Consider the following 24,906-nt stretch of genomic DNA (forward strand, 5'->3'; position numbering starts at 1 on the left):
GGGTCGTAGGATGCTCTAACTCCTTGCAAAATTTTGATCTTTGTCATGTATTAACTGTGGCGCATAGCTGCTGTGATGTATTTTGGGAATTACAAAAGCTTTACCGTCGTCAGCCACAGCACAAAAAAATTGCACCACGTTACTTCCAAGTGTGCAGTAGGTACAACGCTTCTCGCAAGAATGACTAAGGATGGAAAAATGAAAGCCTCTCTACGACACAATTATTTATGGCGTAGTGGGTACCCTGTAAGTGTGCTTGCAGCAGCTACCTAAAGAGTAAAAAAAAAGGTCTGAAAGGCCGCTCTTCCCACTCTCACTGTATGCATTTATAGCAGTGCTCCACGTTGCGCACAGGCCTGGTGTTTTTTTTTTTTTCGCGTACGAGCTACAATAACCACCACAATCTCCTGGCTTGACTAAAAGCAAGAATTTTTTTTTTCTCTCGCTGAATTTATTTTTGTCTACTCACGGAGAGAAGCATGACAACGCTCAATTTCCCTGATATAGATACGTGTACAGAGGTATCTAATTCATCTGCGGCAGTATTGCCTTTGTTTTATTATGGTCTCTTACGTATCAGTGCTAAATACCACATTTTAAAGCTTCAAGTATGAAGTTTACCTGCAGTTTTGACAAAACATGAAACAAGAAATGTGATGGTGCCGGAAAAAAAGCATGTTAGTACACGTATGACTTGGCTCATGGGACCACGAGTACAACAGACGAAAGCGGACAACTGCAAGATGTGAAAACACACACACAAGCCGGCAAAGTTTTAGAGTAAACATAAGTGCATATAGAATTCCAGCATAACAACATCAATAAACTAAATAGGCAGTAACATAAAACTAAATATATTTATTATATATAGACATGTACACTCTTCAATTAGTCAAATAGATTCCTGCTTTCTGGAGACGTGTATGGGCGAAAAGTTGCCTAATTATCGTCATTGAATCATGTTGCCCTCATATTGTCACACATAGTCTTACTATCTTATCGCCTACTGATATTTATGAGGTGGTAAACCGAAGCACAGTTATGCTCTAGATAACTGAATGCCCTGCATGGTCATGTCAGTGAAGAAAGGGGACAATTAATATTACAGGAATATTGTAGAAGGCATTCAATAGCCGACCTATATTTACCCCCTACATTTTTCACTGTGAAAATGCCTGAGATGTCCTGAACTCTTTTTTCGCGAACTGTTTTTGATTGTTTGGTACCACAATGGTAATATCAGCATCGTGTTCATTTACTGCACTCTCGAGTGCATACAAATGAAAGGGTCGCACACGTGCCAGAACTGCGTCTTTCTGAAAAAAATTGAAGTAGCTGTCGAGGTAGACTACTCAAGAAAGAAAAGGTTGAAATTATCACTGCTATGTAACGCGCAGTGTTTCATATCATGTACACCTAACTGGGAAAGGGTGTTGCGTTCTTCTTGAACAAGCAACATATTTTAGTGTTCGTTCCTACATTGCCCGACATATCCACTGAACACCGTAAAACTTACAATATGGATTGCGATCATACAAACGCAATGATAACCAATCCGTGGTCGACGCAGAACCGGTGACGTACTTCAGTCTGGGCGTATGGCGACCGCCTGAACCCTCTTACCTGTCTACTGCTTCTGCGGCACGAGGAGAGGTAGTTTGAAACGGAAACAGGGAAAGCTTCACGGACAAGTGCGGAGGGTTGTACGCTAGGCGAGTGCGGCTTCCACGGCAAATGGGATTACATGAACGTGTTCAAGAATTCTTGAAATGGCATTGCAAAAAAGCAGCGTTATATCCATGCAAGGGAAGAAAAGGGTATTTAATTGGTTGTAACCCGTGAGCGTAGAACGCAGCACTCTTCTGACTTCACTTGTGAATTGGGCTGTCATTTATTCTTCTTCGCCAGTGCCCCCCAAGCTAAGCTGACGGTGAACTTCATAGTATCATAAGTATACAGTAGATTCGGTTCTCTCGCAGAGACATATGTCACTGATCGCGTTAATTGGGAAAGAAATGGCCCGGCTAATCCCAAAGGCTGACGCATTCCCCCTCCCCGAACTGCCCCATGGGAGCACGGACAATTTAGCTTTGGTTGTTTTTGGCGCACCAGCGAACACAAGCTGTGGCCAAAGAACAGGGCAGAGCTGAGAGTTCATAAAAAATAAAAATATACTCTCAAATACGGCTGAACAAACAATACAAAAATATGCACACTCGCGGATCATCCCACACAATACGTCACGCATCAAAGGATACTCAGACACAATTCAACTGGATACACTCAAAACACTGCACACAAAGAACACGCGTTACAATGAAATCGCATGAATTAATTAGCCAAGACACTTATGGACTGAAATGTTCGCCAAACGAATTTAGTCCGAAGTTCTTGAAACAAAACTTGAATGCTTCTCCTCAACGAAAAACTCAGTCTCGCGCCGGTTGTCGCCCCGCAGAGGTTTCTGTTCCCCGAAATTCTCGCGTTGTGAAATGTCCACACGAAAATTCTTCGCCGGTAACACGTCGGTCACTCACGCGCTGCGACTGCAGAACATATCTTCCCCACGCGAGGTAAACACAAATTATTCTCCTGCTTGTCACACAAGCCTTCACTATCAGATGAAAAACTTCTTGATCTCCTTCATGCAACTCTCTCCGCCGCTGGCTTATATGCGTTCATCCTGGATACTGAGGTTTCATCGACGAGCCGCGCAGTCACAGATAATAAGGGGCAAGACTTTTCTCGCAGTCTGCGCTACCCCTAACGTGACCCTGCATCACACTCTTTTCATCGATGTTTTGCGAGGAGGTTAGTCGGCGTGGTGGGTGGCAATGCCTCGGGGGAGAGGCAGTGCGCTCGAGGTGTCTTTTAACGACGATAGTCTTTTTTGGGCACCTTCGACGCAAAAACTTTGGTCTGCCTGCCTGCCTGCCTGCCTGCCTGTCTGCCTGTCTGCCTGTCTGTCTGTCTGTCTGTCTGTCTGTCTGTCTGTCTGTCTGTCCACCCTTACTGTGAACTGGAAAAGCGCCCACCAATGTTGCTCTTGAGCAACATTGGTGGGCGCTTTCATACGCTTTCATACAGCTTTATTACGTGTGTCATTGACAATTAAAAAGCAATTATTGCGCATATTTGAGGTATCATAACAACACGTATATATGCTGCATGTGCATCTTTTACTAGAAAATGCATACATAGGTAATCCTAAGGACCGTAGCGTTTATCACGCTGCGCTGACCATGCAACGTTTGCACGAAGAAGCGAGTGTTTTCAACTGTTTGCTAAGACGACGAGGTGGTGCCACCTACCCGTCACCTTGCGTTCTACACCGTATCACCTCTGAGATGGGCGCGCACGCTAGTCTCAGGGCCACACGCTTTGTTTTCCAAAACAACTGCCAGATGGCGCTTATGTCTCACGTGTGACATGACTTGATGCACTCATTCGCCTCCGCTGCATGCTGGAGGCACTTTAACGCAGCGCCTCCAGAATACCATTCACCGATTTTCTTGCACAAAACATCAAATAAATGACTTGTTCACTTTATCCACACGCAAGACTATCGTCTTTCGACGGCATTTGCAGATTATATGCAGATGCGGGGCCAATTTTTTATACTTGTTTCTTCTTTTTTGACGCCAGAATCAGTCGCGTCTCCTCAGTGTCTCTATTTCACGCAAAGTTGGAATTCGAAGGCGCGTGCGCTTTCTTGAGCGCTCGTTCGTGACAGCATCGCAATTTTAGGAGCTCTATTATGGAAGGCATAAATTACGGCACAAAAATATCATTTGGTAATATACGCCCCAGCATTCACTTTGCTTCTCGTACACCTTGACCCAACATTTTCGAATGAGTGCGAGGTTTTATAAGAGCACAAAACAAGTTTTTCTCGCCCCATGCGAGCTCGACCAACAACATGGCAGCATCTTTGATCCTCTGTCGGAGCACCGTGGTTCCGAGAAGAGAGCGGGCCACGCCGGCCTTGGCAAACAAGCTCTCTCCGTGCGACTGGTACGCTCGATGAAAAACACGCTTCACGCCCACCATCACGGAGGCCATGGTCACATGTGTTACTAACCGGCTAGTCAGTGCAGTTACTAACGGGAAGGTTCTTGTCTGTTACTATCCTCGTCGTTACAGACACAGTAAGTAATCTTTACTAACGTTGGTAGTAAGAGTTACTAAGTAAAATATTTAGTAGCCGTGATTATTTAGCCTCATGAATCAACCGTTTTTATAACGTTCCAATTAATTATCAGACTCACTTCAATATATATTTAGGTATTTATGCACACAATGTCTTAAGAGAGCAGCACGCGTACAGAACGCAAAGCCTACGTGACACGTACAGTTCATGAAAAGTTAATTTAGAGCACTGCTTTTAGGGGACGCAAATTGTGCCAGTGGGAGGCTAAGCTTCAGAATAAATAATTTGGGTAAGGCGTCTTTATTTAAGCAGCATACAATTTCGTTAGGTGCTTAAGATAACGCATCGTAGGACTCAAGGTAGCAAAGCTTATGGTGCGCAAAAGTTAATAACTATTGCAACCTTTAAGTATGTGCAACGTACGTAGCGAAAAGGGGCCGAAAACTTAGTAGTGCCCCAAGAAAGTTAGTAACAGCTGCTGTTACTAACTACTTGCTTGTGGTCACGAGGTTTTTACAAACTATTTTTCTTTTCAAAAGTGTACTTGCTCTTTAGGTATGCAATCCTAAAATATGTGTGATCCCTTCTAATGGAGATGGGGATCATGAGTCAGCTTCACCACAAAACAAAACCATCATGTGATGACGCACAATACAATTTAGGTGGGGCTGCTTTAACTTGACACTGTGTGTCTAAAAATGTGCTTTATTGCCATAGCGATTATATGGACACTCGATCGCGACGACATTTTGCCATCGTTGCTGCCGTCACCTTCATGTAGTTTAAATTCATGAAATGCCCCCACACCGCTGGTTCTACCGGCGGCTATGCACGCTCTAGCGGCGATGATGAACACTGCTGAAGCAGAAATCTAATGTACCGGCTTCTTTCCGTCTCGGAGGGCTCAAGCGATAATATCTCTCGCGTATAAAACCTGCCGTCGAACATTCAAGCAAAGAGGACACACCTCACCTATGTTTAACGGACTTGAAAGGAAGCGGGGTGGAGAGGGGAGGTCTTTCTCAAGCAGTAACTGAACAATTTTATTTTACAGGGCGCGGTTGCAGTTGCTCACAAAATTACACCATCTCCCACTGAACGATAACCATGCGTATGTGCGAAGCAACAGGCTCTAACGCTTACACTGGCGACGGTGTTGACGCTAGCGTTCATCGTAGCGTTGCGCAGGAGAGACACCTAGAGACGCACAAATCACGAAGCGATGTACCGGTGTGTCTTGAAGAAACATGTCAGTCGCTGCTAATGAACAGTCAGAGAAAGAAGACCTTTATTGTACATAGATTCCCGCAGTCCACTTCATGTTTAAAAGTACGCTGTGAATTTTTATTGTTGGACGACGCACAGAATAACATTACCAAGAAATAAGGACTTCTAGACGTGGCGCCATTTCTCGGAAGCAGGAATTGCGCTCTGTCATACCTGAGTAGTAAATAGGTGAGAAAATTTAAATCTCTTTAAAAAAGTCGGTTATATAAACGACTCCAGGTTATATGTAGAAGAGACCCACTGATGCATTTTGGCAAACTTGCAGTTTCGCACTACAAAGTGTGTGGCTTGCCTGGGCAATCAATTACCACTCATACGCCACATGAGATCCTTGTTAAATATTAAACGCTGTGGGAAGTTAGGTGGTTTTAAAAGCGGCACTGTAACATACCCAGAATGTGCAAGTAGGTCTCTGCTTTACAAAACCGGGAGTTGTTTTGATAGCTGGCTTTTTTCGTTAGATATTTTTTCCCCTATGTTTGATTCAGCTACGGCAGGGCTCCGCTGGGGCGAGCAAGAGAGGGCGCTACATGGACATGTCTCCATACCTTGGTCTTGATGTTCTACCGGCACTACCATGGAGGTCAATTGATTGAGTGATATGTGGGGTTTAACGCCCCAAAACCACTATATGATTATGAGAGACGCCGTAGTGGAGGGCTCCGGAAATTTAGACCACCTGGGGTTCTTTAACGTGCACCCAAATCTGAGCAGACGGGCCTACAACATTTCCGCCTCCATCGGAAATGCAGCCGCCGCAGCCGGGATTCAAACCCGCGCCCTGACCATGGAGGTCAAGACCCGGTGCTTATATATACAGGGTGGCCGGTGAGCAGTCGTACAGCGCGAGTAGTCGGTTGTTTTTTTTTTTTTTAACAACAAACTCGCTAGTATGCGCTGCCTGCATCGCCGTTCTGAAGCAAGGGGGAGCGTAAGAAAGGAGGAAGAGTGAGCGCGCATGCACAAGGGGCGTATAAACACCACGGGGAGGGCTGCCTAGAGGAGACACATGGGGAATGTGCGTTGGCTATGACACGTTGAATGCGAGGGCGTTGCGAGGTGAGAGAGAGGGGGAACGCGCATGTGCAATATAGGTCGTCATGCTGAAAACTGGATTAAGCTCGACCCTTAGAACCTTTGCAAGCTCATAAGTGGCTAACACTACGTGTCTAACAAATCCCACCTTTATATCATTATTGTGCATCATATATGAAATCATATTGGACAGGCTGTGCTTTACCGACAGGGGCTGGACAGCACAAGAATGATGTAAAAAAGGGCTTGGTAGCCACTAGGCATACTATTGCAGGCAATGCGCTTGTCTGCCTCTATTTAAGAACACTTCTTTTCTTATGAGAAGGCAGATCAAAAACACAATGCAAAATCGTGGAGGCTTGCTTTACACAAAAATACAGGAGGTAAGTGTGTCAGCTGCCCATATTTGTAGTTGAAGGAAATAGAGGTGGCTTAACTTTCGCTGCTTTTCGATGCATGGTAATTTGTTTGCAAATTTGATGTTCTAATTTTGAATCCCGATATATATTTGTGATACGATGCGTGCATACTGGCGAGATTCAGCCGTGAGTATATCATGTTTTTTAATGACTGTCATATGACAGTTTAGGCACCAGTCCTGTTGTATACGTTTTGTCTTCGTCATTAGCAATTTGCAAGTTTTGTGTAATTTTCAAAGTCTTTCACCAAATTACCAACATGAATAGATATTAGGAGATGATTTTGGAGTGTTTATTTACTTCGCGCTTTGAGATACAGCATAATAAACATTTACGGCACGTCAGAAGCTTTGTTATCGACATCGTTCAAGAGAGAATGGACTCTACAGAGTATTTCAATACTGAAACGAGGTGCAGCTTTCACTGTTGTGCTTCCTTAGTGCTCATCGGAAGGGCTACAGTTTAACGGTTGCTTTTAAAGGGACAATTATTAGAAAAACCATTTCTTGCACGTTAGTAGACAATTTCGTGATCCCGCAAATGACACTCTTACTGCTAGGTGACAGATGATAAGCTTGTAAACGCTCGAAAAGAAAATGCGGGTGGCGAGACCAAGTGGACATGGCCACACTAAACACCGCTACGTAGAAGATTTTGAAGGATTCCACTAGTTCCCACGTACTTTCCAATCAGCAAACAATAAAGTGCAATGTCATAAGTTGGGGCCAAAGACTTAGTAACACAAAATTTCGGAAAATTTCAATGAGCCAATGCCACTAAATACAAACAGCACATTTTGAATTTCGTGACGTCACGTGTGAAGATTTTAGAAATGAAATCAACCCTCATTTTCTCCTTTAATCAACCTGTGATGAACTGAAGTTCTCTTAGTGCAGCGCAACAATCTAGATCTCAAGTCGTTGTTTCACTCAAGAGTCTATTTGAGTAGAGTTCGCTCTACCGGGCAGTCAAGCAATTCAAGCGCGATGTTCGAAAGGTAATTTAAGGGGAAACATTTGCAAGGATTGTTACTCCAGCCTGAACACAAAGTGAGCCTGGACTTCATTAGCCCCCTCCTCTGCTTTACGCCACCGTTCACTGGCGATCTTGCAGTGCTGTTTCTTGACGGTCAATCAGAGATCACCGCCATAGCGTAGAATCTGTGTTGCGGAGTGAAGCTTCCCGAACGCCTTTCATAGAACAAACTGGTCTACCCAGAAGACCCTAACTCAACTCTCGCGCGGTACTTTGTTTGTCGTAAATGAACAGTTAAAGCTGCGTTAGCATGACGTTGACAGCCTTCAGCTACACAGATGCCACAAAAAAGAGTATTGGGATAGCGTCATTCGCAATTCCTCTGCCATCCATATCTGAAACAGATACTGAATTCTGGCGGCAAGCTTATATTACTTCACTAATCAAGCCCGAAACAATCTCACTTCATTAAAATGAGCGTAAGAATTTCAACAATTTATCGTCAATTCATGTCAAATATCTTATAACTCTAAGGTCAGGCTTCTTCATTAGCACAGATGAGTACATAAACAGCAAAATATGGAAGGTTTAAACAACTTACGTAGCAGTCTGTTGAACTTGTCTCATGACACTCGTCACGATGTCATAGTCTTCTACGAAAATCGTAGTTGAGTCCGCGAACGTGAACGACGTATTTGCAAGCAACGTATTAAGAAAAAGAATCCAGTTAAAGCCCTGGAACAGAAAGAGCACCACTGATAACTGCGCTCATTGAGGGCATGGATGCTGCACTTAAATGCAACATCATTAAGTAGTCAAGTATTTTGTCTATCACACGCTGCTCTTTTGCAATCATCTGTTCTCGAGAACCCAAAAGTTTTATACTTGGACAATTTGTTCATTTTCATTTATAGAGAAGGCTGGGCTCCAGAAGAGCTAAGATGGCACAATGGTAAAAGTAACTGTCATAAATGCATGCGCCATTCCTTCTTCATTAGGAGCCGTGGTATTTCTCGGAGCTCGAGGTATTTTCACACCCTTTTTGTTTTCTTTTTTGTCGCAGAACAATACTGTCGGGCGACATCGGCGTGACGTCCATCATTGTTATTCCACCATCATTCAACGTCTCGAACGATCTAAAGGCAGCTGCATCCCGCGACCACAGACACATGTTCGCAACTAAAATATTTGGAAGCCGAATATTCCTGGGGAAGAAAATATCCACAGTCCTCCACAATGGAGTTTTGAACAATAACCCAGAAAGTAAACTGGTGCTGTGGTAATTGTGTAACCATGGGAATCATTGGAAGTACAGGATTCGGATTGGATAGCGTTAACTAGCAAACCATCTACAGGTCTTTTTTCTGCAGTTTCAGTTTCGTTTCTCGTCCGGCGTTTGTAGCGGGGTCTGGTGTGGAAAGCACTCAAGCAGCTTCTTTGTTTTTCTAAATTGATGAAAAGCATCATGTCCCTTGGTTGGCTCTGATGTTCTCGCTTTGCAAGTTATGTTTCCCAGTTTTAGCAAAGATTCATGTACTCCCCGCTGCGAATAGATGTAGCTCCCCATGCCAGTGCAGGATATGGCATTGTGTTCCTACTTGAAATGTGAAGCATGTGTTAGCCAACTTTGGTGACTTTGAGCGTATATATATATATATATATATATATATATATATATATATATATATATATATATATATATATATATATATATATATATATATATATATATATATATATATATATATATATATATATATATACCTACGACTTCTAATACTCCTGGCTGTTTCAAAATTGGTGAGGCATAACCTGAGTGTATGTCAAACATAATGAGTACTCACAACATGAAAATCATGAAATGTGTGCCATGAATGTCATGGGGTACACCTCTTGATATTGATGTTCTTGTTACGGTTTCGTTCACATGACATGTTGCAAAGCTGATGTGGTAAGACATGACGGCGTGGCGAACACAACAGACAGACCCTAATGTGGAAATCATGGCATGCATGTCATGTAAGTCATGATTACCGGCCATAAGCTCATGGTGCACTTACGGTCACTTCGCTAGCTTAACATATACCCGATTTGGTATTACGTGACGTGAATGAATAACGAAGTTACATGACTGGTTCAAATACAAATATCACGACATGCGTTGCATGTAAGAACATGACTACATACCACAATCACGATGCGCTAGCAGCCATTTCGCTAGTTATGCATATACTACATTTAGTATCACGTGTCTTGACTAGACGACGAATGTAAATGACACGCCCAAATATAATAATCATGACATGCGTGTCATGTAAATTATGGCCACATGCTATGCACAGCCCACTCGCGGCTGTTTCGCTAGCTTCATATATACCAAACCTGGTATCACGTGACGTGAACAGACGACGAATGTAAATGACATGTCAAAACATGATGATCATGACATGCATGTCATGTAAAACATGAATACATGCTACGCTCCTGGCGGGCTCGGGGCCGTTTCACTAGCTCCACATATACCTCATTTGGCACCACATGAGTTGAATAGACGACGAAGATGAATGACACGTCCAAACATAAAAACGGTGACATGCGAGTCATTTAAAACATGACAATAATTTACGCTCATAGCAAGCTCACGGACGTTTCGCCAGCTCAACATATACCAAATTTCCTATTGTCTGACGTGAATAGACGACGAAGGTAAATGAGACGTCCAAACTTGAAAATCATGACATGCGTGTCATGTGAAACATGACTACATGCTACGCTCATAGCGTGCTCGCGGTCATTTTGCAAACTCCACATATACCAAATTCGCTATCACGTGACATGAATAGACGACGAAGGTAAATGACACGTCCAAACAGGGTGATCACGGCATGGAAGTTTTTGATTGATACGTAGAGTTTAACGTTCCGAAACCACCATATGATTACGAGAGACGCCTTAGTAGAGGGCTCCGGAAATTTCGACCAATTAGGGGAATTCTATAACGTGTACACAAATCTGAGCACACAAGACTACAGCATTTTAGCCTCCACTGAAAATACTGCCGCTGACCGGGAATCGATCCCGTGACTTGCGGGCCAGCAGCTGAGCACCTTATCCACTAGACCACGGCGGCGAGGCATATGTAAGTCATGTATGTCATGATTTACACCGGCCTCTTAACGTTGTGCTGATTTTGACCTTTTGTGCCCTGAATTTTTCTAACCGGCAGATATTTTGGTTGATTGTTGATTTGGAGTTTTTAGAACCTGAAGAACTCGAAAATAGTTTTTCTGGGCATCCCATCAGTGTACGAGAAAAATGTTCTATGTCCTTAACATAGGACACTGTGGCTTAGTACTTGTAAAGCGAAATATGGTGAATTTAAATACGTCTATTTATTTAACCCTGTTACTGAAAGATGTCGTTGTGAATCTAACATACAGAAGCACGTGTTAGTTACAGAGTATAAACTGTCGAATAGCAAGTATTTGTGCTCTTGATACACAGCATCTCATTGCACTTGAATATCCCCCGTCTACACATTGAACACGTTGGAAGATCCAACATCATAAAAAAACCTGTATCCTGCTTTGCAGCGCCAGAAATGATTCTGCCTATATTTGCAAGGGCAAGCAGATTGAGCTACCCTTCGACACCCTCTTTAAGCTCCATCACGCACCATTATTATAATTCATCAAACCATTTAAAATTTGTTACGTACTATATTGTTATTAGACACCCCTTACATATTATATAAGTGATGTGTGCTGGCTTCTCGACTAGAATAACAAGAAATCGGGAGGATTACAAGAGCTACACATCTGGATTACCCTGAATGCATTCAGACGTCTGACAACCACTGAACCCCGTTTTCCTATATTTAGGACTTGAAGATTATCCAGTGCTACGGGTGACACGTTAGTGTCAGGAAAGATGCAATTCGTAAATATCAAGTTAGACATCTTAGAGACAACGTGAAAACTACGATAGCTTCTGATTCAATAGTTAGTTACTGACATGTCATTCATTATTTGATTGTGGCGAGTGTCACCGTTCTCGCAATCCATCTTTTTGTTTTCTGCTTTGCAGAGTTTCAAAGAAGACCACGACGAAAAAGTTGCTACATAAGCTTCCGCACGTGTATTGAGGATAGGTCAGACACCTTCTTTTTCAATTTCTGACTTAGCAGCAAAATTGCTTCATGTTCTTTTTATAGGACGGAAGAAGCGAAAGTTTTAAAGTGACACCCTGCTGAAATTTTCCATATGTGCGGAGCCGCACATACGCCATTATTGGACTATGGAAAGCCGTATGATACGGAAAGTTCCGCAGATAAGGAAAACCCAGGATGCGGAAAGGTCCACACATAAGGAAAGCCGCATGATGCGGAAAGGTCCGCAGATAAGGAAAGCCGCATGATGCGGAAAGCTCCGCAGATAAGGAAAGCTGTATTAATTATGCAGAAATGAAATGCCCGTCCGAATCTAGTACAAAGCAAAATAATGTGTAAATTGAAAAGACGTCCGCATCTTGAGTACATGCAATACCGTGTACAAATCACAATATTTCTTAAAGATGCATGATGAGGGATTCAATCATCGGCATCTTTCTAATTGTCGTGATGTGGAAGCCAAATTAGCTTTTAAATAAAATACGTTACAAAGCTACTAAATTAACATGCTAGTGATCATAAATGGTGGTTACATTGCAACACATTAAAGCAGTGTTCTATGCAAGACTTAAAAAACTTATAAAGTTATTATTTGCAATGGACAAGCATTAGTATACACAACAGCCCTGCTACAATCAATATATTTTTTATTTGCCTGTATGACCAGCTGTGAATAGCAACATTGCAGTGTTGATGATACGCAAATGAGGTGACTGCACTGTAATTTCACGAGCTCCACCTAAGCTACAGGATAGTGGCACAAAACACATGTAACAGCAATTTTGGAACGAAATTTTAAACATAAATAATAATCATATCACTGGGAAATTGTGGCGCTGTGTTTATCTCATGAACGCCTTGTGGAGATCGACAAAATGCTGCTTGAGGCTCCGGCACCACTGTAGATTTGGGAGGTCACTGCCATAGAATTTATGTCCTTCATAGGCACGTGAAAATGTAAATAATTGGCACAAATAATGTCAGACACACAAGTTAGCACCTTAGTTCACATGCACAATAAATATAACACACAGAATGAAACTGAAAATGTAAGGCAGACAATCCTTCATGTTATGCATATGTGAATAATAGAAGAAAGAAATGTATAAATTAGTTCTGCCACTTGAAAGAAAACAGCATGCTTATCACAGTGAAAATAACTAGGTTGTTGCCACGATTTTCAATGGTAGAGATAATCTATTGATATGGCCTTATAAAATTATGATTTAAATGCTTCCTGCACACTAAAACTTTAGGAACTGCCAGTGAAAGCTCTCAATGAACATTTAGTAGTGCGTACATGTACGTTCGCTGCCTTTAAACTATACAGTTTGTGCATAAAATTGGCTTCTTGAACAATTTCGAGACGTAAAACTATGCAACTTATGAAGGTAAAAATCACCATGAAAACAAGCAAGATCAGGCAGGTGCCGTTAAAAATCTGTGCAAGCCAGACTACTATAACCGAACTGCACAAAAATAGGGGAGCAAGAGTAACAAAAATTCGGCTGCTCACCCGCAGGTCGCGGTATGAAATCCCGGCTGCAGCGGCTGCATTTCCGATGGAGGCAGAAATGCTGTAGGCACGGGTGCTCGGATTTGGGTGCACGTTAAAGAACCCCAAGTAGTCAAAATTTCCAGAGCCCTCCACTACAGGGTCTCTCATAATCATATAGTGATTTTGGGACGTGAAACCCCACATATCAATCAAGAATAACAGAAATAAACTGCCAACAGAAAAGTTGGGTGCATGTGCTATCTGTAAGTGCATACACCTTACTACATAGAGCATGCTCATTCCATTTAAAATACCGATATTGAAAATAACTGCTCTATTAGGAATGTGAAAGGTGAGGTAGAACTGAACGACTTTATAAAAAGTGCCCCTATTATGACATCACGTTTTCTTATAACAAAAGTGACTAAGACTCTGAAATATCATTATGCAAGAAAAAATCTTTAAAAAAACAATCAAGTTTGAAGTCATAATTTTTAATATGGCTACTATGACTATAATGAAAAAATCGAGCTCAACAAGGCTAATATTAGTTTTTAAGGCCTATGTTCACTACACAATGAACTATACCACAAAAAGCACAGCGTTCAGGCAAAGCACCACACAAAAAAAGAAAGCAGACCTTTTTGTTATTACCTACGATGCCTTTAAATTGGTATTTTTACCTCTTCTTGCTGCTTTTTATCTAAGTAACTGGTGTGAAACAATTTAGCTGAAAAATGCACTGTGTCTCCAAAACCTGTTGGCTGAATCTGAATATATAAAAATGGTGAAGCTTGCACTAAATGAGGCTCCACGAGCCTTGGAACAACGAGACTTCATGACTCCTAGGACTACTTTGGTTACTTGTGTTTTGTTTCTGGGCCTAAGCATGAAGACAAGGGCTTCATTGAATTGCTGCTTGCAAAAAAATGCTTTCGAAGTTGCCCGAGCGTCAAAGGATGCTCAGACATTTGTTGTTTTTGCCACTGGGCCATTCTACACCAAACATTCATACCATACTGCCTGGCCACCATCACAGATATATAGTTTAAAAAATGGTGGTAATTTACTCTTTCGAATACAGTTATTTGCTGAAATATTTTGAAGAGAATAAAGTAGTGGTCACGTGGGTACCTTCAGAATTTCGCAGAATGTCATGGAGGTGTTGTTTGTGAGAAAAGTTTTAAAGTACCGCTTTTTCTTGCCATATCGAATTTGATCTACATATTAAGTGAAGGTGCTTTTTTAAAGTATTTGAAGCCGAGTAACTAATGTGCAATTTTTCCGCTACATAAGCTTTAAAGAACACAGCCAAACTGTTTATCGTTTGCATTTCTTCTATGGCAATACTGCACTTTATATGAATATTTGAGCCATAAATACTCACTCCAAAGAAGGTATATTTCACGAAAAAAATAATGTTAGGTCCAGATTACAAATATCACTATATAATCGTTTTTTCCACATTGAGATGCAATTTGCACTAAGTGTATAATTGAAAACTACTTTTATGTGTAAGGTGAAAGAAAATAAACAGTTCTTGTTATATGCCAAGTGTTATCATTACAATTTTTGTTTCAATGAAGAAAATGATTTTTCAAGTCTCCTATTGAGGGCCAAGGGAACTTTAGAACGGCAGCTGTCGTATATAAATTCGAAAACAGCCATCATTAGAAAACTTCAAAAATTATTTTCTTCTTTAAAACAAAAAGTGTAATCACATATCTTGCCATACAAAGAGAACTGCTTTCTTGCTTCTGATGTGGCAAAAAAATTGCACTAATGTTACTGAGCTTTAAGCACTACACACAATCACCTTTACTTAATACCTAGACCAAATTTGGTGTAGAAGCAATATTATTGAAATTCTTTTTTTTACAAACAACACTCAAACAACATCCTGGGAAGTCCAGAAGGCACCAATGTGGCCTAATATTTTGTTCTGTGCGATATATTTTAGCCTTTTGCTGTTTTCGATACAGTAAACGAGCACAATATTTTTTTTCAAAACACATTTAGGATGGTTGACAAAATGGCTGGGATGTTTGATGTGGAATTGCCTCACTGCCAGTATTTATTCTTCAAAAGCTCAAGCTATCACCTCTCTGTTACTGCCTTACATACAACGCCTGCATAGGAAATAAAAAGAAAGGCAGGTCTGACAAAGTTCACAAGGCATGATCTTTTCATGTTAGATAAATTCATTACCATACACAGCACCAAATAACATTCGTTTTGAGTAGTCCAAGACACAAGCTATATACCAGTATACTAAGAGCCAAGTGCAAACTTTTCATTTGATCATGTGTGGTGATGGAGAGAAAGCACTTATTACAAGACTGATCAGCCTGTAATTGATCTGAATGAAGTACAATGCACTGTTCAATCTAACACCACATAGGCATCTTTGCTGTAGCAAAGCCATGTGTTATTGATTCATGCACTAGATGGGACAATGCAAATGTAATAAAAGTGAAAAAAAGAAAAGAAGAAAAAAAAGAAGAAAATGGGGATGCAAAGTAGGAGCAGTGTAGCACACTACTTTTACTTTGCATCCCCCTTTTCTTTCATCTTTTCTTTTTTCTTTCTTTTACATTTTTTTGCTTCCCTTACTCCCAACCGCCGACAGGAAAACACTTTGTACTATCGCAAAATAACTTGAAAGGAAAAGAGGGCTGCACTCTTCTGCGTTAGAGGTTATTTTTTCAGACAAACATTTTCAACAGGCACAAACACCTACACCAAAAGACGATGTCATTACTAACCCCATTTAAACTAACACGCCAAGGATGACAATGTGACTTCCAAAAAATAGGTCCTCCTATCGCAACATCGGCCAGCCTGTCTGAGGCACTTCCACTGTTCACCATGATGACCCCACTAGATTCGTCCATCTGTCGACTCGCATCTTCATTTTGAATAACACTAAGACGAGCTTACATTGATGAATACGCACGAAAGTTTAGTGATGTATCATGCATCAGATTAAGCAACTGTGTTAAAAAAATTATTGATAGGTTGCTTCCAGGCTTTTTATACTGCAATGCGGTGCGCAAAGTAACCTGAAACTGCGTAACATCTTCTATGCACATGAATCAGATTGACAACGTAATGCACAACATGCTTCAGAATATTGCGAGAAACTTGATAACTACAATATGACTAGCCACATGTTCATCCGAACGAGGTGCTAAAATTACAAGCCGAAAAAACCTACAAGTAAGGCCTTGGGGCCTTCTGTAAGTAGACGTGTAGCATTTTTTCTGTGGAGGGCTTTACACCCATAAGTGAGGAACAAAACTCCTGTACAATGAAGAATGTTGGCAGCTATCAGTTATAAAAAAAACTAATGCAGCTAATCTTCCCTGTCACATCTGTACATTTACACAGGTGACGAATTTTCTGTCGTTTGTGGCAGTAACTCCAACAGGACCAGTGCAAAAATTGGCACTACTTGGCTAGACAAATGTCCAAACATGCCTGCCCGACTCCCTCTAGCCATCCCGACTAAATTTGACATGATTTCTTGACTGCTGGCTGGACAAAACCAAAACCACTGAAGCGCTCAAAATACACAACGTTATGTTCCTCTGGAGTGGTCAACTTCGTCTTCCGCGATGAAAGAGCAGCACAGTGTACTGATAAAGCACTCCTTGCAATGGTTTTTCAATGCCACACAGTGACTTTGCTGTTCCTGTCGAGGAGAGCTTGGGGAACTTAAAGGGGGCTCGCTCTTTCCTGGGGGCTGCGGCCGCTCCTCGTTTTCTGCTCAAGTTCAACTTGCACTAAGTTGTAGACGAGGCTTTAGGAGTTGTATATAATGATATACAAATTTTTGCAGAAAACACATTTCCTCGTGGCATACAGAGGAATTTCTTATAAAACTTAAGGCCTCGCATATGCAAACATTTACAATCGATCCGAAGATGCACTTGACTCTAAAGGAGCAAGTTTGTTATGTAGTGTAAATAAATAAAGGTCACTCAGCACAACCACAACTACAGTTATACACGAAAACAACAATAGCTGGACGCTGTGGGCCGCTTTCATGGCATAGCTTAAGCTGACACTGATCGTGCAACGATAAGAAAACTATGTAAAGATAGCCTGATTGATTTCAGGCAGTACTGACGGGTAGAGCACGAATCTATCGTTCTACTCATGAGCAATGCACAAAATTCAGTATCAGTACCAACCCACTTAGCTAAAAATTTTGATTAGGTTGTCTTCATTAAAGAGACTGACAAGTCGCCAGAATGTGTGATTAGAGATGGAAATCGAAATCCGTGAATTGAACTGCACTTTTTTTGCAATTTGAGTGGCATTTCCTTTTAAAATTGCACTTAAAAAGCCTAAAAATCAGTATGTCATGCAGCCTGTATGTTTACTGCAAATAGGTTGATGCTTTAACATGCAAAAAGATTAGTGGTCAAAGTTACAGCATATATCCATATTACATGTGCCAACATTATTCTGTGCTGCCTACGCAGAGGAGTCAACCCTAAAAAGCAGCACTGCCATCGTGGCAAACAGTGAGAAATATGTGCATTTCACACGCATGTGAAATGCATGCTTCGCTGCAAACTGCAATGCACAAACATATAAAGCTGTTATGCTGACCTCCCACTGTTTGCAGCCTGTGATGTGTGACAATTCATAGCAGTCAGAGACCCGGAAATTCTTAAAATGTTTCCAGCACTTTCTGTGTTACCATTAAATGTACTCACGAAAGCCATGTCAAACAAAAAGAAACAAGCCCCGAAAATTCTCTTCTTTCTTTGCATGATTATACGCTCAGACCAGTAAGCTTTCTATTGCAGAAAACAACAGCTACTATAAAAATTGATATTCGGTCTAATTAACTGCTTTATGCTTTAAGCCATGTTATTATGTTAAACGGGTGTCCTGTTTTACACGATCTGGTCTGCATGAACTCTTGAACCGGGCACCATATAGGTTTAAAGACACACACAGAGTTTGAGACAAACCTAGTTTCCCGTGGAGCATCCTTATGCACCATAACAACACGTCGCAATCTAGTTAGTTTATCAGAACGAGGTGAAAACAGCTCGCACTTGAAAAGGACGGGCAGAAGGAATGACGCCTGCACCCTGTGCTCCCTGCACATTCTCGTTGAGGGTGAAGTTTTCACCTTATCCTTATACAATTTCGCATTTATAACACTGCTCGCTGCATATTCTTTGTGGCATTAAAGTGTGTGATACCGTCATGTGTAGTCCATGTAATTTATAAAAATAGAACTCAAGATAGATTGATTCAAAAATAACAAAGTGCATCCCGCACCATGTCCTGTACGCATTCTTTAGGCAAGTGGCAGAATGATTTATTCTTCAAAACATATCCTACTTGTAATCACTACAAGAGCTAACTCGTACACTGGCACATTCTGTTTGCCTCTTCAGACTATAAGGTACCTTTTTAGCAAACACCAGAAAATCTGCAAGGAGAATAGAAGTGTTGTAATTGGGAAGAAATAAAAGTAGAAGGAAAAAGGATAACCTGCCCTGGACAGGGACCGAGCCTGCGACCTTCGAATATCGTGTCCGATGCTCGATCAACTTAGCTACCATGGCGGCTATCCCCCTTCCACTTTGTACGGTGCATTTAATCATGTAAGAGTCATTCAGCGCTGCCTGCTAACATTATGGCGAGTGTGGGACACCTTTTTTTGCCTACTGGTGGCACGCAGCATGCGCTAATATTACATGAGCTAACAGCAGACCGATTATCCCTCATATACAACCTCATGGCACCAAGCCTGCCATAACAAGTTCCTTACTACGAATGAAGGAAAACAGGGCTGGTTTTTCTTTGTTAGAAACGATATTATTGAGAACTGACAATGCTGCCAGAAGAAGTACTAGGGATATTATTGGAAGTATTTGTAATGTAATTGACAAGAAAGTAACGTCGAAGAAAAGGTAACTAGTCGTGCGGAATAACCGAATCTGAAAACCTTCGAATAATGCATCTGACGCCCTACTACTAACTATGACAGTTATCTACCCGTCCACTTATGGGGTGTATATGTACATTAAGCACAGGGGCGTTAGTCAGGCTGCCAGCTTGTAATAACATCACATGCTACGTGATGCCAATAGAAAAGAAAAAGCGTCCCAAACTAGCCATGATGGCAATAAGCGGGGCTGACTGTCTCTCCGACGAATAGGTAAACATATATACATTGCCAAGCGGAAGGGGCAATAGCTGCTGTGGTACGTAACACAGTTGGTAGAGCACCGCACGCTTCATTCGTAGGTGGCAGGTTCTGTCCCTCACCATGACAAGTTATCTTTTCTTCCACTTTTCTTTCTGACAATTACATTACGATTACTTCCAATATCTCTATACTTCTTTGGCAGCATTATGCATCTGTTAGTTCTCAGAAAATCTGCTAGTCATAGGAGGTGGCAATGGTTCGCCCTCCCACCTAAATGCACGTACACGAACACACGCACAACTGATCAAAAAAACAAGTCACACACCGCTAAGATTACTGAGATTCACTGTTTCAGATTCATGAGTAAAGGAAAGGGCTATAAATTTAAGGGTTCGTTGTCTTTGCTGAACACATCATAATGAGAACTAACAGACAATGATGCCAAACAAACTGTAGGGGATGTCATCAAAAATAACTTTAACAAAATTGCGAAAACAAAAGTGAATGAAAACGTAACTTGGCGACAAGTTACTAATGGGTTCACGTATTTTGACAATTGAATTGACATTACTTCTTATAACATCCTCATATATATTCCTGGGTAATGTTGTCGGGTAATTCTCATTGTTACAGTGGTGAGTAGGCCGACAAAGGAAGGATATGGCATTGATACTTCTTTTGAACACCAAATAGTTTGAGGACCTTAAAAGAGCGGAAGCTGCTTTGAGTAGACCAGAATATTTAGCTGGAGCAAAAAAAGTACACATTTTTACCAGGCTTTCTAACACATTTTGAGACATAAAAGTGTATGCTGCCAGTAATGTTAAGTACCATTATTTTTGTCACACTATGCACTGTAGCCGGTGTAGTTAGAGTGGTGATAATGAAGCATGAATCAAGCACGCCACCAACTGCGTTCACATCTATGGTCACGTATTTTAAAAATAAACCTGCTGTATAGTAAAAAAAAGTTGATAGCATTTATGATTTTATCCAAATCAAGTTATACCGACTGGGTAAAAAAATCATTTGCATAAAATCAAAAGGTATAAAGTGATTCATGTATTATAACTATGTGAACAATTTCAGCAACACAGGGCAAAGTGACAACAGTTCTATTAAAAATCCCTCTCATTATAACATGCATGAAAAGCACCACACCAGAATATCTTATAGTGCATGTAATATCGAGACTACTAGACTGTCTATTGACCTTTTAGAAGAAGGATATCTTCTTCATGTTCAAGGGGCAACCACTTAGCCTTTTTCTGAGCTTTTCTGTGAATATTTCCTGAATTTCAGATATAATTCGGATTGAATTATAGTGAAGAAATTTTGCTTACACATTGAAACCTAGTTCTGTATGTAATTGCAGTAAAGGGTGCCGAACCACCTCCAATTATTTATTAACATTTAAAGCAAATGTGTGCAACGACTTCAGTATAGTGTCCTGATCAACAATGATAACTGCAGCAGCAAAACTAGCTATGGGTGCCCAAAAAGTAGCTAGAAACAACACTTTTTCCTCTTTGAGCTTTTTGGAAGTGTTCAGCCCCTCAGTGCTCACCTTACAACAACATTGTTTTTAAATACGTGTTTGTGTGCCCACTGCTCTTGCTCCTTGCACAGTGAGGAGGAGCACATGGCAAGAAGAGACAAGAAAGAAGCATAGCGAAAAAAAGCGGAATAAGCGAGGACCCCTTTTGTATTATCCAATGTGTGTACCATTACTATTGCGACAACATATAGAAAAATTATCACGGCTATGCATCCATTGTAGAGTCATACACAGCTGCAACATCACGACTAAATTTCAACCTTGTGTTGGTTTAGGATCCCTTTATAGTGGCAAGCTAAAGATATCTGCATTTGTTCAACACATATTAAGATGCAGTGAAATGTGATAAGGTAATCTCATTTAGAATGTACGTCATATGGCTTCATTGTATATGTGGCCACAAGTAACTCTGGTTGCAAAGCAATAAGGCGGAGCCTAAACAGACGTCACCGTAGTATGTGGTAGCAAACATCTAGCTGTGCGTAAACTGTGTGTTGAACTATTTGCCACGCTGTCTGTTTATAATGAAGAAGTGAACACACGTGGTCGCCTGTGCGAGGAACAGCAGCATAGTCTTCAAAAATGTGCACTGTAATTGCGGCATGTAGTGTGCATTGAAAGGTATGAGAATATCGGTTCAACTGAGAATATTGTGTGTGGTGTGTGCAGTGTGAATAACAATGTGTCTTGTTTGCGAAGACGTTAGCACTCGTGGCAGCGACCGGTTGTTGAAAAAACTTGATTCGACATTTTAGTCAAGGTAAATATGTACTTGACGCGATTATCTGCGAGTGGGTACATCTCGGTGTTTGCGCTGTGTGCAGAAAAAAAATTCATAGTGACCGGGCTGGAAGATACCATTTGCTGAAGCTGCATGTATGCATCGCACCGACGAGTACGCAAGCCCAATAAAGGTATAACTCGTTTTATCGAAGGCCTCATATGTCTTCATGTAATAAGCAGAGACTCTTGTTTCACATATACTCAGTACCTTTACCGCTTGATATTCATGAAGTGACAATGCACACTACAAGTTTGTGTGTTAGGTCCTAAGGGAGCAATGTAAATATGCAAATAAGTTTCAGGTGTCAGATGCAGCGATGTAACTGCACAAAAGATTACGTATATATTAGGCTACAGGTTTGGAATCGCATACATATCAGTGGGCTATCAGGAATGTCACCAACAACTTCCTTTCCAACCAGTCCTTGCAGCGAGGAAGGGAATGGCTGGCACAGTGCTCGAAGTGACGTCACACGGTTTGCAAGTATAGTGAGGTTTCTTACTTAGGCACCATTTTGCACAATACAATTTTTAGATGACAGACTGTACTCATCCCACATTGATCATATTGATGTCTTTTGTTCTTACTTTGTGCTGTCAATTACTAGTCATTTAGTCATCATGATCTCTAAAAGCTAAACCCAGTGTTCTCTCATATTGCTGACAACTGTGCCGTTGCATAAATTGGGCAAAAAACCAACACAGAAAGGCTGTCACAATAAATACACCAACATGGGTATTCTCCTGCAAACAAAACTGGGCACTGGTCCTGTCATTACCGTCTTCCTTCTCTCTTTGCCTTGTTTGTGCTGAAACAGCCAAACACCTGATGAGTTAGATGAGAATTATTAACGCATCAAAACTATAAGTGCTTGCATCAGCAACTACACAACAGCGTAATAACCACACCCTTGCCACACAGCAGCGAAACATAATTTGAATATGCTGGCAATGTATTATTTTATCAAAAGCAACTCTCGCAGATTACAATATCTCACATTGTGCATGCAAGTTTTCTAAGTCAGGCGTACAATGTAGGTGCTGGCCTGTACATTATTAGTTACAAGCAAAGGCGTCTTGCAGGTACACATCCAGATTGCACGAACACCTCTCTCTCTCTACACTAGGCACACACATTATATCTTTTAACAAGCCTACGCAACTGTTTATGGGCATAATAACGCTCTACTGTGAACGTATGCTTATCAACCCACTTAGGCGGTTGGCTAGGTGAATTGAGCCAAGTTACAAATTGTATCGCCCGCGAACGTGACGAAAATGCTGCTTTGCATCAAAAGGCACCGCAGGCTTCGTTTAATCAACAACGTAGCAGGCGTCGTGTTCGTCCTCCTCACTACATTGCACTTATGAAAATCGATCACCATACACACGCATGTTGCCGCAAATGTCGCGAATTAGCTCCAGTAAGGCCGCGCCGATGCGCCATGGCTCTGCTGGCGTTAGCGTTGTCAAAGCGAATCGGCAACCGCTCTCGCAAAGGCGCCTAAGGCTGCCGTTTCACGACGCCTCGTTCGAGTGCGGCAACACACACTTGCATTGAGTGGCATACTTAGTCTACATAAAAAAGTATCCCCCTTACCTATAGTTTCTTTCACACTGTCCTGAGGGAAGCGACCACAGGCGTCAGCCGTCACCTCGGAGTCCTTCGAGTGCCCGCACAACCCACCGATTCCTTGGACGACTCGCACTTGATCCGCACTCGAACAACCGCGGGAATGGGGCGCAATCTTTGCACATCACACGAACGAGGAACGGCGCTTCTTTGCGTAAATTTAACATTTCGTGCTCTCGTGTGTAGCAGCGCGAACACATGAGACACGCACTGAAACGCCATGCCCACGAAAACAAAGAAGACAAACAACATGTGGCTTTAGCTGTGAATGAATTTGACTTGGATATCTGTGTGAGAAAAATAAAAAAAAACATCTGTCGCTGCTATAAACTGAAAAAAAAATGTATATTATCTGGTAAAATAACTTTAAAAGTGATAAACAGTTATTCAAAAAACAAATTACAAACTATGAATATTTTCGCAGGTCTTTGTTTTGTTTTTTTTTTGTTCTAGCAGACGACAGCCTCCTACTGCTTCTACGACAGAAATAGTGCGGTGTGACGTTCGGTGCGTGTCGCCGACGCAAAGCTCTATAGTAGTCATATCAGAGTTATCAATTCTCGATGAATCATAGGATGACTACAAAGCAGTAACATTTTGACATAGCGGAGTACGCAATCTTTCAAGGCATGACATTTCTTTGCTCTGAAGCAAATCGAAGCAAGCCGGCCGGCGCAATCAGCTGTTGTCGCCGCTACGCGAGGCATGGTCGTGCGCAATAGCGTCGAGCCCCGCGCTCGATTTGTCATCAAGCGAGAAAGCTACTAAGTGGAATACAGATAGATGCAGGGATTAATAGCGTATCGCTCTAATTTCCTGTGGTGACCGACTCAATCGCAAGACAGCCCCGGGAAACAACCTTCAACTGCTCAAGCTTGTGTGTGGGTGTAAAAATACTTGTTTTCATCCGCGACGGGGCGATAATCTATAGTTGAAAGACATGCGAAAAGCATGTGACGTATATACAATCACAAAACATAAGCACACAACAATAGATACGATCGCATATCATACATAAATATGCCAACACATAGGGTGTACACAACAAATTTATATATATTGTTGCGTGAAGGCACAAGGGAAACTAGGCGTTTTAAAATATATTTACACAGCGCCAACGCGCAAGCCAAGATGGCGAACAAGAGAGAGCGCGCGCACACCCAAAATCACCTCGTCTTCCTCAGCGCCTATCTCACTGTTTAAGTGGGGCATTGTCTCG

At 41.6% G+C, this 24,906-nt stretch overlaps 1 protein-coding gene across 1 annotated transcript in view; it reads right to left on the minus strand.

Moving 5' to 3' along the window:
* The window catches only part of LOC142765835 (uncharacterized), a 32,957-nt gene extending 28,895 nt beyond the window's left edge, over window positions 1-4,062 (minus strand). Inside the window, exon 1 of the mRNA XM_075867639.1 lies at window positions 3,917-4,062. Coding sequence (XP_075723754.1) covers window positions 3,917-4,062 — 146 coding nt within the window. The remainder of the gene's footprint in view (window positions 1-3,916) is intronic.
* Window positions 4,063-24,906: the final 20,844 nt, after the last annotated feature.

Source organism: Rhipicephalus microplus, chromosome 6, assembly GCF_043290135.1.
Source record: "Rhipicephalus microplus isolate Deutch F79 chromosome 6, USDA_Rmic, whole genome shotgun sequence".
Classification (NCBI taxonomy): Eukaryota; Metazoa; Arthropoda; class Arachnida; order Ixodida; family Ixodidae; genus Rhipicephalus; species Rhipicephalus microplus.